Raw genomic sequence first — 14184 nt, 5'->3', positions numbered from 1 at the left:
TATACTAAACTAAAAATGAAATTAAGATATCGCCGTAATGGTAATATAAACCGGTAAACTGGTAAGAAAAATGGATACACATTAATACTAAACAAAAAATAAACATAAAAACTGGTAAGAAAAATGTTGAAAGCAGTTTAACATGATGTTATATTGGGTAAAATATCACAATGTCGTAACTCACGGTTCGTTTGGTAAAGCTTTTCGACTTTCCATCCATGGCCGCTTATTGCTTAACCTCAATCCCAAACAATCTGTGTTAGAAATGAAACAAATTAATACAAAATTTTAAAATTTAAAACTTTAAGCAAAATGAAAATAACCAAATGTTTACGACGATCTGTATGAGTCAAGTAGTGCTTGTTTTGTTCTCGGGTTTTTTATATTTGACGGTGTCAAGGTGAAAAAAAGGGTTTATTGCTCGGAGATATTTTTTAACGTTTCGTCTTGTTTATGCTCTAGTAGGCGATTATTTTCTATAGTTAGAGTTTCAAGCTACTTTTGTCCGCTTGATTTTATAGCTTGTTTATTGAGTGATTGTTATATAAGATTCATCGAGTTAATGATTTGATTTTGTGTTTCTATTTGTTCATACTATTTCTTGTTATACTCTTCAATCTAATATTGAGGTTGAGGATTAAATACATTGTTGAAGTTTGGAGTATTATTGTGAGATTAGGTATAGAATTGACAAACACTTTATTAATGTAACAAGAAAACTGACTCAAAAACTCCCGGGTGTCTCAAATAAATGCCTTCCTGTCTTCAACTGCACAGTTTGTTGTTCTGAACGTGGGAAAGACTCCACCTAACACCTGGGGTGATCGGAGGCTCACGACATAGGGATTAGCATGTGAGACCGCAATCCACAAACTGACGCATGGGGCTCACCCTGAGTCACACTTTACTTAGGAACCCCTTTTCCATTCAACATCCACGAATAAAAAAACCACTTTTCTCTTTTTTACGATACTATTGCTAATGCATTCTTTTTGATCTTGTACCCACTTGCTTTTATCTATAGAAAGATTCTCCTTCTCCTATCCTACTGCTTTTCCTTGTACCCACTAATTATATTCTTCGTCCTATCTTGACAATTGAGAAATTTTCATTCGAGAAAGAGATGCACGAATAAAGGATGGAAGCTGACTCGACCGGACGGTAGAAGTTGTTTAAGAATCGAGACAATTACTATAATTTTATATTGATCATACATCCAAAACATCTACACAAACCATATATTTACAGATATAACCCAAGCCTAGTGACGTCGTTCTTGCTGTTTTAAGTCGTCATTTATTCTTTAGAAGCTGTTAATTGATTTCATCTGCTCAAAACATTACCATATTAATCCTGTTACAGTTATGAAACTAAACCAACTTGATTAACCCGTCTGTTGGGTCAATTGTTGTTTGGCTTAAGTGTAAGGCCCAACTCAATAATTAGGTTTTATTATATCTGGTAATGTCTTGGCTAACAAGTTAGGGTAAGTCTATATAAACCGAGTTATGGTTAGACATTAGGTAGTAGAGTTTGGTGTAACCGAGTTAGGGTTCATCAAGAGTCAAACCGGGTTAGCGTTTGAGGGTTTGTAATCAGTTTTTTTAGTGAGATTTTCTGATTAATATAAACGAGAGCTATTCGTTTAATATTCGTGTGTTGATTATCGATACGGGACTTGAATTGGTATCAGAGCCAAGTTCAAGAAATCGATAATCGGTTGGCGGCAAGCGGTGGCTTGAAGTGGAGTTATCAATCGGTGCGTATCGAAACCGAGTTGGGTTTCTGAATCGGATTTCTGAGACCGGTATCTCGAGCGACGGCAGGTCACGGGACGTGCGGTAGCGGTTCATCCTATCCGGCAGTGGTGATCAGAAGAACAAGAGGCTTCCTCTTAGATAAGCTTTTAGCAAGAGAGGTTGTCTGTTAGTCGCGTGAGACTTTACGGCGTGAGCATTTGTTTCTGATTCGTATGTGCTAAAGAAGGAAGAAAACTCATAAAGTCAAAAGTTTTTGTTTCTGATTTAATGGTTTTGTGATTGAAGTGTCACAAAAGTCTTATATATACTACAACTGCAAAGGTCGGTGGGCAATATAGGTTGTACCCACCGCTTTGCAACTGGTACCATCTGTATCTCCACTACAACCCAATTGCTCTCCCGTCACCACCCCTAGGATTCGGGATATCCGACGACTCTCGATAACTTTATCAGGTATGGTGATTACTTTCTGATTGCATATCGATTGTTGCCCCAAATACTAATCTAGGGTTTATTGGTCATGTTGTCGGTGACATAAGCAAAGGAAGGACTTAGTTGAATTCGTCGTCATTCAGGTAATCTACCGTTTTGTTTTCTTTATGTTTTATAAATAGAACTAGAAACGAGCCAAACTCGAGCTGAAGCTTTAAAATATAACCTGAAACCAGCCATGTTCAGCTAAACTATAGAAATGTCAATGTTTCAGTTCAATTTGATGATAGTTTAAAACCGAACTAAAAATCGTTAAGCATCAAAATAGAAGTTTAACAGATTTGAGAGAAATAACAATGCCAATATGCAGCAGCAAATCAAACAATGAGATTAAGCCTAAATCACTTTAGATTAAACAAAAATACTTAAATTGACAAAGAGCCAATGAACAGAGCATAATACATGTGTATCAAGTGTATTTTTGTACATTCTCTTAAATCTCATTTTATTACAAAGGAGAATAATGTTTTGATGGTTATTAAAGTTTGTTCAGTTAATGGTTTAATACATCTCACATATAAGTGATTCTTACCTATGCATTGTGTAATTGAAGCATGTTGTCTCTATTTCGCAGATGGTGAAGGACGTCGCTCTCATTTTACTCGACTTTTTTGTTGTAGCTTCGTATGTATGCGTCTTCTATTTCGGTTGATTAGGTTGTGTTTGTTACTTTCTTACTTGTGTGTTCGCAATATAATTTGTCTTTCTCGGATTTGAATCTCGATTTGGTTGTGCTCACAGGTTGCTTAGTTTATATTACCTCATAGATATAGCACCTCACATCTACTAAGATTTTGATGGGTTATATCAACTAACAAAGAAGCCTCATTCAACTCACAAATGCGTGCCTCAACATCTGTCTCCCTCGCTCGGTGTCGCTATCCGCCACCCACCCCCCATACACATCGCGAAGCCCGCTTTCAAACACGACAACTTTGGGTCAGTTAACTAATTTTGTTAGTCGTCATCAAAACACCGCCGCATCGCGGCGGGTCAACCTACTAGTATTATTATAAGTACAAGCACAAGGCATGTGGGGTTTGCTTCTTGATTTTTTTTCTCGAACGTAACAGTAAGGAAAAAGGGGAAAAAATCAAGTTGAGTTTATTTTGATCGTGTTTCGGTTTTCGAGAGGTAGTGGGTTTCGTTTTTAGTTCTGAAAAGTTGTTCAGATTTTTTTGGTTAATTTGTATTTGTCAAAGAAGTGGAGCAAGGGGGTTTGACACCTTCAATGGCAAGCGACAAAGAAGAGCCGATTATCCAACCCAAAGAGAGTGGGGGGATATCATTGCAGGTTCCAAAGTTGAATGGAACTAATTACATCACATGGGCGATTGTGGTGGAAGCGATCTTGGATGATCAAGAGTTATGGGAAGTTGTTCAACCGAATGAGGGTGCGGTTATTGATGCGAAGAAGAATAAAACGGCAAGGTCGTTTTTGTTCCAAGTTATGGAAGGTAACATTCTTCTTCAGGTTTCTCAATACAAGAATGCTCGAGAAATATGGACGGCTTTGAAGGCACAATTTGTTGGGGCGGAACGAGTTCAAAAGGCTCGACTACTAACGTTGAAAAGTGAATTTGAGAAACTCAAGATGGCGGAAGACGAGACTGTTGATCAGTTTGCGGGAAAAATAACCGGTATGGTTTCAAAGGCAACGGGTCTTGGTCACGTATTCGAGCAAGATGTATTGGTGAAAAAATTACTTGACGCGGTTCCAGACAAATGCTTCAACTTGGTAGCCTCAATCGAGCAAACGGTTGATCTTGATAGTATAGGTTTGAAGATGCTGTTGGAAGACTTAAGGCGTTTGAGGAACGTTTACAAGGGAGAGAACGCGCTTCAAATTCACAAGGTCAGTTACTTTTCAATCGAACAGAAAATAATTACAAAGGGAAGTCATATGATCAGTCCGGTAGCCGAGGTAAGGGTTGGACGAGTTCACAGGGACGTGGAAAAGGCCGTGAAACGGGAGGTCAAGACCGAGAGGATGAGGATCAAGATGGTTGTGACAACCGAGATGGTCAACATCATGGGTCAAGGTATACGGGTCAAAGAAGAACGAAGGATCGTCAATGGAGAAGGAAGGGTATGTCACAGGTTCAGTGTTTCCATTGTGATGAGTTTGGTCACTTTGCGTCTACGTGTCCGGAACGTATGAAGAAAAAGGAAGAATCTAACCTGAACAAAATAGATGATTTTGATCCAAGTTTATTTGTAAGGCCCCGTTACCGGTAGCCCTACTTTAGCGTCGGATTTACTCATAAACGCAGTTCTTACAAATCAGAGTTAATTAAAACTTCCGCGGAATATAAAACTGTAACCGTTTATTACAAAACATTTAATCTTTTCTTTAAAACCGTAACATAAAGCATCATAATTAAAAAAAATCGTTTCTTCTATCTTCAGATGCCAGCCGTTCAATCCATGCCATGTGCCATCCTCATGCCATCACGATAAACATATATACCTGCGTGCATACTAAAAGTCAGCTACGCTGAGTGAGTTCTAGTTAATCAGGTAACATACAATACATACGCATATCATACATACTTATGTATCCGAAGATACATATTCATACTTAACCAGTTAATCTTCTATTCTACATACATACTTACTACTACCTACCTAATTCCACCGAGAGTATGTTTATAGTCCGCCGTCTATACCTATACTCAGGGTCGTGAACACGAAAAAGGTCCGCCGTCCTTACCTATGTTCACCATTTATGGTACGTACAAAGTCCGCAGTCCTTCCCTGTACCATCCTATATTGACAACACGTGCAAGGTCCGCAGTCCTTCCCTGTGTTACAACCTATTATTAGCACGTAAGAGGTCCGCAGTCCTCCCCTATGCTATCACAACACAATTACAGCAAGTATAAGGTCCGCAGTCCTTTCCCATGCCGAATCCTATTTCGTAAACACATATAAGGTCCACAGTCCTTAACGACGTTCTCATCTATCATCTATAACACGTATAAGGCCCGCCGTCCTTAACTACGCCATCACATGCCAAGTCTATGTCCAATGGAAGTTAGAGGGATTTGCCATCCTAACTTACTAAGTCAGATATAGAACTCATTTGCCATTCCTGTACCTGCATACACTTATTTGCATATCCAATAATCACATCGTAGCATAAGAACACTCTAGGCGCTTTACACATCATTCATTTGACAATCATACTCCTTGTCGATACGTGCAACATCCGAAGATTGTTCACGCCCCGACAAGCATTCATCTATCACGGTCATACATCATCTATACATTACATATAAAATTCATATTTTTATTTATAATCTGACAGTATGCGCAATATCCGAAGATCGTTCGCTTACCGACAAACAATCATTCATATCTATCACATATATCACATATGACATACAGTTATCACTTACGATAAATGTATTAATAAATACATCGAGTATGCACACAGCCCCGAAAACATAACAAGGAATGGGGCTAGAAACTCACCTGAACTCGGTTACTTCTTCTGCTATTGGTTATTCCTCCTTGAGCTGTGCGCGACTAACTGTTAATAATTGCAAATATTAAATATTACTCTAGCCACTCCCAATGCTACTTAATTAGTCTTACTCGTCTAAGCCGGTTTTACTTCATTGAATCATTACCCGGTTAGTTAATCGTTACTCATTAACCTTTAAAGGAATCTTTCATAAATTATCAAAGTCCAAGGGCTATTATGTAATTATCTCATTCTTTCACAAGTCCAGGGGCCAGTTCTGTAATTATTTCAAAGTCTAATTCGTTACAAAATCCTCCTTCATTCACTATAACGAATGGCCTAGTTCGCTATCTCAATTATAACGAATTGAGTCTGATTCGCTAACTGATTCGTTACCTTATCTTCATCTGATTCGTTACTTGAACATAACGAACTGGTAGCTAATTCGTTATCTTGACAGAACGGATGGGCATTTAACGAATTAAGGGCTGATTCGTTATCAAGTCACACGAATGAGTCCCATTCGTTATGACTGCGTAACGAATCACCCAACCTTAACGAATCATCAACAGTTCTTATCCAGACTTTGACTCAAGGGTCAAAGTCAAGATCGTCAAGAACACCCACAGTCAACAGAACTTAGATTTGCAATTAAATCTTCGTTTCTTAACGAAACGTCACGATTTTGGTATCAATGGAATCGTTTGACCAGCGCCTACAAACCCCAATCATCAAATTGCCAAACATCAATGTTCAGGGGGTGCGATTTGTGCATCTAGGTTACAGTTTATTTTAGGTTAACAATTAACCTATCAAATGCTAATCAATTCCAGTAATATTTTTTTGGTTAGATTCGTTTTTATCATACTAATACCGATCTATGATTTCCCAAACCAGTCCGAACCTATATGAACGATTTCTAAATATAAACGTACCTTAAACGAGTCGTTCTACAAACACGAGCTGGTCTTGATGTTGTTTAGGTTTGACACGACGATCTAGCACCAACAAGCTTGGGTTTTCGCCTTCGGATCTTGGCTCGGGTTAAAGGATGGTGTGTGTGTGTTTTCTAAGGTGTAGGCTATGGTGTAGAGATAATAATGGAAATGATTAGGGCTTAAGGGGTATTTATACTCCCTTAAGCCCATGGACCTAAGGCTCATCTTTCCTTCTTGGTCCATATTTAATTCCATCTAACTAGCCACTTGAACCATCTTTGTTATTTACTACTTCTCTACCAATTCAAGTAAACGTTCCCCTTCATAAATAAATAATATGTATAATATTATTATTAGAAATTTCGGGATGTTACATTATTTATGATTAAAGGTGATCAGAAAACGGTTTTTCTGAATGAAGATGGTGTAATTCCAAAGCGTTTCGAAACCGAGCCGATGGAGAAAGATGTTTGGTATCTCGACAACGGAGCATCGAATCACATGACGAGTACTAAATCGTATTTTTATGAATTGAATGAACAAGTCACAGGAACGGTGAAGTTCGGAGATGAATCTTGTATTGATATTCGGGGAAAAGGGTCGGTCTTAATTGAAGGAAAAACGGGGGAGCAACGTTTGTTGACTGATGTCTACTACATTCCGAGCCTACAGTGCAATATCATAAGTCTTGGTCAAGCAACGGAAGGTGGATGCGAGATTCACATAAAACATGATTTGCTAACCATGAAAGATGATACAGTAAGCTTTTGATGAAGGTGACAAGGACCAAGAATCGATTGTACAAGATCAATCTCAAGATAACAAGTCCCGGTAAACGAGCTATCATTGGAATGAAGAATTTTGCAGGTAGGGATCTTCAAAGTATTGGACTGAAAGAAGACAAGCCGGTTACGAGTCAGATTCCAATCAAAGATCCAAGTTCCAAAATTCAAAATCCAAAGAAGAGAGTTCAAGAAACTAAACGCGTTGTCAAGGAAGTGATTCAAGCCCAAGGGAAGGCGTCTAATGATCAAACGAAGCAAGTGTGTCTTCTAGCCAAGTGGAGCCGAAAGAACATTGCAAGAGATCATGAAAAGCCTCGGGAGAATCAAAAGATTGTTGACAAGCGTGAAGTTGAAGACCCGCCAATTTCGAGTAGGAAATTAAGGGGTGAGTCGGGTGGCTCGGGTACAACAATTGCGGGGGTGATTGTTGGGTCAATTGTTGTTTGGCTCAAGTGTAAGGCCCAACTCAATAATTAGGTTTTATTATATCTGGTAATGTCTTGGCTAACAAGTTAGGGTAAGTCTATATAAACCGAGTTATGGTTAGACATTAGGTAGTAGAGTTTGGTGTAACCGAGTTAGGGTTCATCAAGAGTCAAACCGGGTTAGGGTTTGAGGGTTTGTAATCAGTTTTTTGAGTGAGATTTTCTAATTAATATAAACGAGAGTTATTCGTTTAATATTCGTGTGTTGATTATCGATACGGGACTTGACCGTCAACTTTAGGTCATTCCATATTCACCGACTTGTGAATACGGTCAAAAATTACCAACAGGTTTTGCATATATTTGTGACAATTTCATATATTTTAGACGATCATCTAAATTAAGGACTGCATGTGTTACACTTTCAAAATCTTGAGACCGTTGATATAATATTTCAAAGTTAAAGATACAACTTGCAATATAAACAAACCACAAAGACTTTTAACTCTTATTAACTCTATTCTATATTTCTATATTTGTCTTAAACTAGACATTGGACCTTTTGATGACACCAAATTAATCACTTTAAAAACACCGTCTTGTTGCCAATCCAAAGTAAACATGTATAATGATATATTTCAAGCTAGTAATCTCCGTGCACTGGATTTTTTTAATTTTAAGAGTAAGATATTTAATAAATATAATGACTTAATACATGTAAACAAAAACTAAGTTGTATATCTACTCATAGAAGACAGTAGTAATCGTAAAACTTGACGCAATGCTAATTAATTTGTAGAACAAAATGCGAAAAGTGTAATGGTGATACGGAATATCTAAACTAGCGATTTGAAGAAGATCTAAAGTTCAATGGGCAATCTAGTTTTGTTATAATTTAAAAATTGTTTAGTATTTAAATTATAAACATATTATTTGGGATTTGAGTGTTATATATATAGGGTTTGGATCAAATACAAATGAAATTAACGTGCTAAACTTGAGAATCAAGTAGAGTAATTATATATATAAGTAGAGTAATTATGTAATTACTCTATGATAATTACTCTATAATGTAATTACATAATTACTCTACTTATATATATAATTAATCTACTTGATTCTCACGTTTAGCACGCTTATTTCATTTGTACGTTAATCATCCCCTATATAATGTTAACGTACAAATGGAATTAACGTGCTAAACGTGAGAATCAAGTAGAGGAATTATATATACAAGTAGAGTAATTATGTAATTACATCATAGAGTAATTACATAATTACTCTACTTAATTCTCACGTTTAGCATGTTAATTTCATTTGTATTTGATCCAAACCCTATATATAAATACATCAATAATTTGTGTTTTAATTAGTAGCCTCTTCTCGTTTATAACTAATAAAAAGAGTCACATGAGGTTTATGCAATACCGTGTTCTGTTAATTTCTTGATTCACTTTAAGTTCAATAGTAATAATTAATGACATTATGATTAATATATATATATATATAAAAGTAACCTAGTTTTTTTAGTTATTACTTATATATACTTGTTACTCTTCCCCTTCTAGTTTTGTTGGAGTCTTTTAAGTTTATTTTTACATATATGTATCTTACTGATACTGCAAATACGTTGACCCGAGCATTGAGAGTTGGGACCGTTTGGGTGAACTGTTACGACGTGTTTGATGCTTCAATCCCTTTTGGAGGGTATAAAATGAGCGGTATCGGAAGGGAAAAGGGTATATATAGTCTTCATAATTATTTACAAGTGAAGGCAGTTGTTACCGCACTAAAAGATCCGGCTTGGTTGTAATTTAACTTGGTACTATATGTTATATTACTACTTCTGGCATGCAGCCAGAATAATAATAATAATGTACTTTCGTTTCTGGTTCGTTGAATCGTTTTCTAAAGTCTTGGTGATGCATTTAGGTTTGTTTTAAAAAAGCTCGTAGCTCAATCGAAACTGCTTTAGATTGGTTCCTCTATAAACGAACCAAGCCAAGCTCATGTAAGTTTAAATATCTATTAGTCACAACTCAATTAGATTTGTTAATTATTTAACAATCTACATACGTTGTATCTTGGGAGGCGAATTACTGGCACGTATCACTTGATACGTGTCAGCTACGTCCCATGTAGCTCTATCCACATCCACCTTATGCATGCATAGGCATCAACATAACCAATGCTCATTTTGTTATTTATACTTATAAGTTATTTGTTTCCTATGTTTTCGTTATTTGCATTATTTTCATGTTTTCCAAAATTCTAGGATATCTTGTTCATGATGTAAGCCTTATTATATATAAAGGGCTTTGATTTTGTTTATGAAAGTAGACCGAACATTTGCAGCAAAGTTTCGATTTTTTTCTTCTCTAAATTATTCGTAGAGTCTCACCTACTTAAGGGTTATATATATTAGCACGCTTGTCAGAACGATCGAAGAGGTCCAGTTGCTTGAAGGACAAAGACCACTAGCTTTGAAAAACAATTTGTATCTATATATGCACATCAAACATAAGAAAATTTAATGTTTAAACAAAACTAAATGAGCAAAAAACATGAATGTCAACGCATAATTAAATGCAAATATTAATCTGTGAACAAAATTTATACAATCAACAAACTGATAGTGAAAACTGGATTGTCGAAAAACATGTGAGATCAAGAATTATATGACGAAAGCGAAGGGGGTGTTTTTACTTTCTAATTTTAGAGTCAAAATTGAATAACATATCATTATTATTATAATTACCAAGTGACCTATAATTCAACTTCTTTTCAAAATTTTCTATATTCTCCTATAAATCATTTGGGGTTTCCGCATTGAGTTGCACATGTTTTGGATCTAATACTTTGAACAATTATTAGTTTGCCCTAACTTGTTGATCATTCTTTTTTCGCTCTTAGTGTTTTCTCTCCGTTTTGTTGCCTGAAACGCGATAAAATGGACGAGGAGGCTCTAAGAACCCTCGTTGGAATACTCGGTTCGTTTCGTCTTTTTCACTCTACTTTCAAAAACCTAGAGTTTCGATCATGTAATTAATTTTATGTTTATTTTACATGTCTATAGTACTATCATGCTTGAGATTTTTCGAATGCAGATTTTACTTATAAAGAAAACGTATTGTTTGATCTGTGAAATTGTTTCAAGCTTTGATGGTTGTAGTTTCTTATCCAATGAGTCATGTGTACCATTTCAAAAATCCTACTATATACACCTATTGTATAATACTTTGAATTCATAAAAAACTCATAAATTTATATTATAACTTCATGTTTCTTTTGTAGATTTTATAGTTATAACGTTTTATATAAATTCAAAAACATTGTTGTGACAAGTTTGTTTTTATCTATATTTCGATATAAATTTCCGCTAGTTTTTTTTGTCTAACTTGGTTTATTTTGGACATGCAGGGAACATTATAGCGCTCATCCTCTTTCTATTGCCCGTGTAATTTCATTAACTTTTTTGTATTTTAGTTCAATCGCTCGTTCTCAATATTTCATTACATACATACTCGTTACCTTATCGTGCCCATGAATATATATACATGTATAAATTTCTTTTGTTATTAAGAAAGAGTAATCAAATAATCCACTAATTTAAGTTTTTATATTTTGAATTTCGTAAAAGAATATATAAAAATTAAAATATTACGATATACATGTATCACGAATTGAAGCATGTACCTAATATGAGACACGGTTTTAAAATCAGATATGAGATTGAAATTAACAATGCCAGTCATCTAGACATTTATGAAGATTATTAAAACCGCAGGCCAACATTTACGAAGATTATGAAAGCAAAATTAGTTCAAGCTTTCAGACCGGATCCATACGTTGCCACAATTCTAAATTGTGCAATGTGGATGTTCTATAGTCTTCCAATTGTACATCCAGACAGTGTTTTGCTCTTCACCGTCAATTGTGCTGGATTCGCTATTGAAGTAGTCTTCATCATAATCTTCCTAGCCTATTCCACTTGGAGTGGTCGCGTATGGTCACATGAATCGGCCTCTATATCTTATACTAATGTGTTTTTTAATCATTTCGGTCTACACTAAAATGTTACGAAAATGCAGAAAAAGATCATTATTGTTCTGATTATCGAAGCCGTGTTCACAGCTGTGGTTGTTGTAGTTACATTGATGTGCTTTCACACATATGCTTCAAGATCTATGATTGTTGGAATGAATTGCCTTGTCTTCAACACACTCATGTATGCCTCTCCATTGACAGTCATGGTAATTAACCTCTTTTTATAATTTATTACTATTGTTCTATTAGGTTAATATCATCATAAGGTAAAAAAAAAATTCTTATTTTTCATGAATAAATAGTTAACCTAATGTTAGATTATTAAAGTCCTACTACTTATAAAAAAAATACTAATGTCATAACTTTTATATTAAAGTTTTGTAAAATAACATCTTACTACAAGAAATTCAAACAATATAACGGGGGCGTTATTAGCTGCGAAACTAAGCAATAGCGGCGACACGTTCATGAGCCGTGTTTTATAGTTGTAGATCAAATCTAGCAGTTGATTACCATTTTAGTCCAAGGGTTGGGGTTTAATAGGGAAAAACGGCGACAACTAGGGGTTTTTAGCAGCGATATTTGTTGCCGCTAAATAGCCTTTTCTTTGTCTATCTCCGTTAAAGAATCTGTTATGTTTCGTGTGTGCTTATCAATTTGATGGAACATCTCAAAAAAAGAAAATGATTATATTGGTTTTAAAGATTCCAAACTATTATATTTTTGTCACTGCTAATCTCAACTAACAAAATGACTTGTGGCAGTCCCATCTTTTAACATGTTTGCTTCCAACGATCCACTAATAATTAAGGAAGCGTAACCCCGTTACTCTCCGGCCGCTGGAAAGACATTTTTTTCCCAGGAAAACTCATTTTCGGCGTAAAAATAACCAAGTACGTTGTACTATGTTTTCATTACAATATTTACGAAGTAAAGAACAGAATCAACAGATATTAATATTTATTTTATTTTTTTGCAACTATAATATTTATGTTATTAAGTCCTTTTTACTTTATATTCAAAGATTATATATTACGATTAATGAAATTGAAAACAGAAAATGGTGATAAAGACAAAAAGTGTTAAATACATGCCGCTTGCCTTATCACTTGCTTCCTTTGCCTGTGGCATTGTATGGTCTCTTTATGCTCTCATGCCGTTTGATCTTTACTTATTCGTAAGTTAATCTTTTTGATAATGTTTTAAATACATGATTATTTATTTATGTCTAGTTTGATTTTTCAACATTTTGTTGGATCATATATATTTAGGTTCCAAATGCTCTTGGAACATTATCAGCAGTAGTTCAGCTAACATTGTATGCAACATATTATGGTACCACCAATTGGGATGAGGATGACGGCGAAAAAGGTGAAGTTCAAATGTCGTAAACATTAAACTGTTTACACGCCTAAGCATCGATCAAAGACGAATATTTTCTCAGTATGGCATGTCTCAGTGTTTGTGGATTTAAGTCATCAATACATGTATGTATGGGGTGGTACTGAGAGTTGTTGTAAGTGTTGTAACCATGCAAACTGGTGTACATGTGACATAGTGTACATAGTGTTAGGAGGATTCTTTGAAACTATAGATCGACAAGACGATTTTAAATACTATACAACAAATTTGAAATAAAGAATATGTTATTTTTATTATGTAATCGGTGTTGGGATTCACTTATTCATTTAAATGTAACACAACAGTTTTTGACCACATCATGTACAGTTGCCGATGATGATGATGTTGGTAATTCCAGAAGGTATTCACAAGTATGTGAATATGGAACGACCTAAGTTGAGAAGTTGATCAAGTTGGGTAATTTTCATAATTGTAATAGGATTTTTATGGTTATGTCTTGATCACATTACAACAAAAGGGGGCTTTAGTGAAGACAAAAATCGTCGAGATAGGCCATGTTTGCCCTCGATATAGCCTTTCTCGACAACTTGTCGTCGATATATCTGTTGTCGCTTCATAATTGTCGTAGTAGCTGAATAATAAAGTATTTATCTGTCATGTGCCTCGAGAAACCAATAATGTTTATAACGAGTTTTTGAGTAGAGACTTTAGATGAGTGATCAATAGATAATTATTGTAACGAGTTTTTGAGTCAGTTTTCTCTTGTAATAATAAAGTGTTTATCGATCATGTGCCTTAAGAAACCGACTAATGAAGTCCACAACGAGTCTCACGTTGCCAGCTCGAATCACGCGAACACCAAACCAAACAAACTTCGGCTTGTACTTGCTTCGTTCGGCGACCAAC

The 14184-nt window shown here is 35.5% G+C and overlaps 1 protein-coding gene across 1 annotated transcript; it reads left to right on the top strand.

Annotated features, from left to right (window-relative positions):
- The first annotated feature begins 10519 nt into the window (after nucleotides 1-10519).
- On the top strand, nucleotides 10520-13307 carry LOC143565101 (bidirectional sugar transporter SWEET5-like). The gene is made up of 6 exons (XM_077052179.1): nucleotides 10520-10859; nucleotides 11290-11326; nucleotides 11657-11873; nucleotides 11961-12122; nucleotides 12974-13093; nucleotides 13188-13307. Exons 1-6 carry the CDS (start codon nucleotides 10820-10822, stop codon nucleotides 13305-13307), a joined length of 696 nt encoding a protein of 231 aa, XP_076908294.1. The 5' UTR covers nucleotides 10520-10819.
- Nucleotides 13308-14184: the final 877 nt, after the last annotated feature.

This window comes from Bidens hawaiensis, unplaced genomic scaffold, assembly GCF_021521415.1.
Source record: "Bidens hawaiensis isolate Kalapana, Puna unplaced genomic scaffold, B.hawaiensis_p1.1 tig00022287_1, whole genome shotgun sequence".
Taxonomy (NCBI): Eukaryota; Viridiplantae; Streptophyta; class Magnoliopsida; order Asterales; family Asteraceae; genus Bidens; species Bidens hawaiensis.
This window is presented reverse-complemented; position numbering and strand designations above follow the sequence as displayed.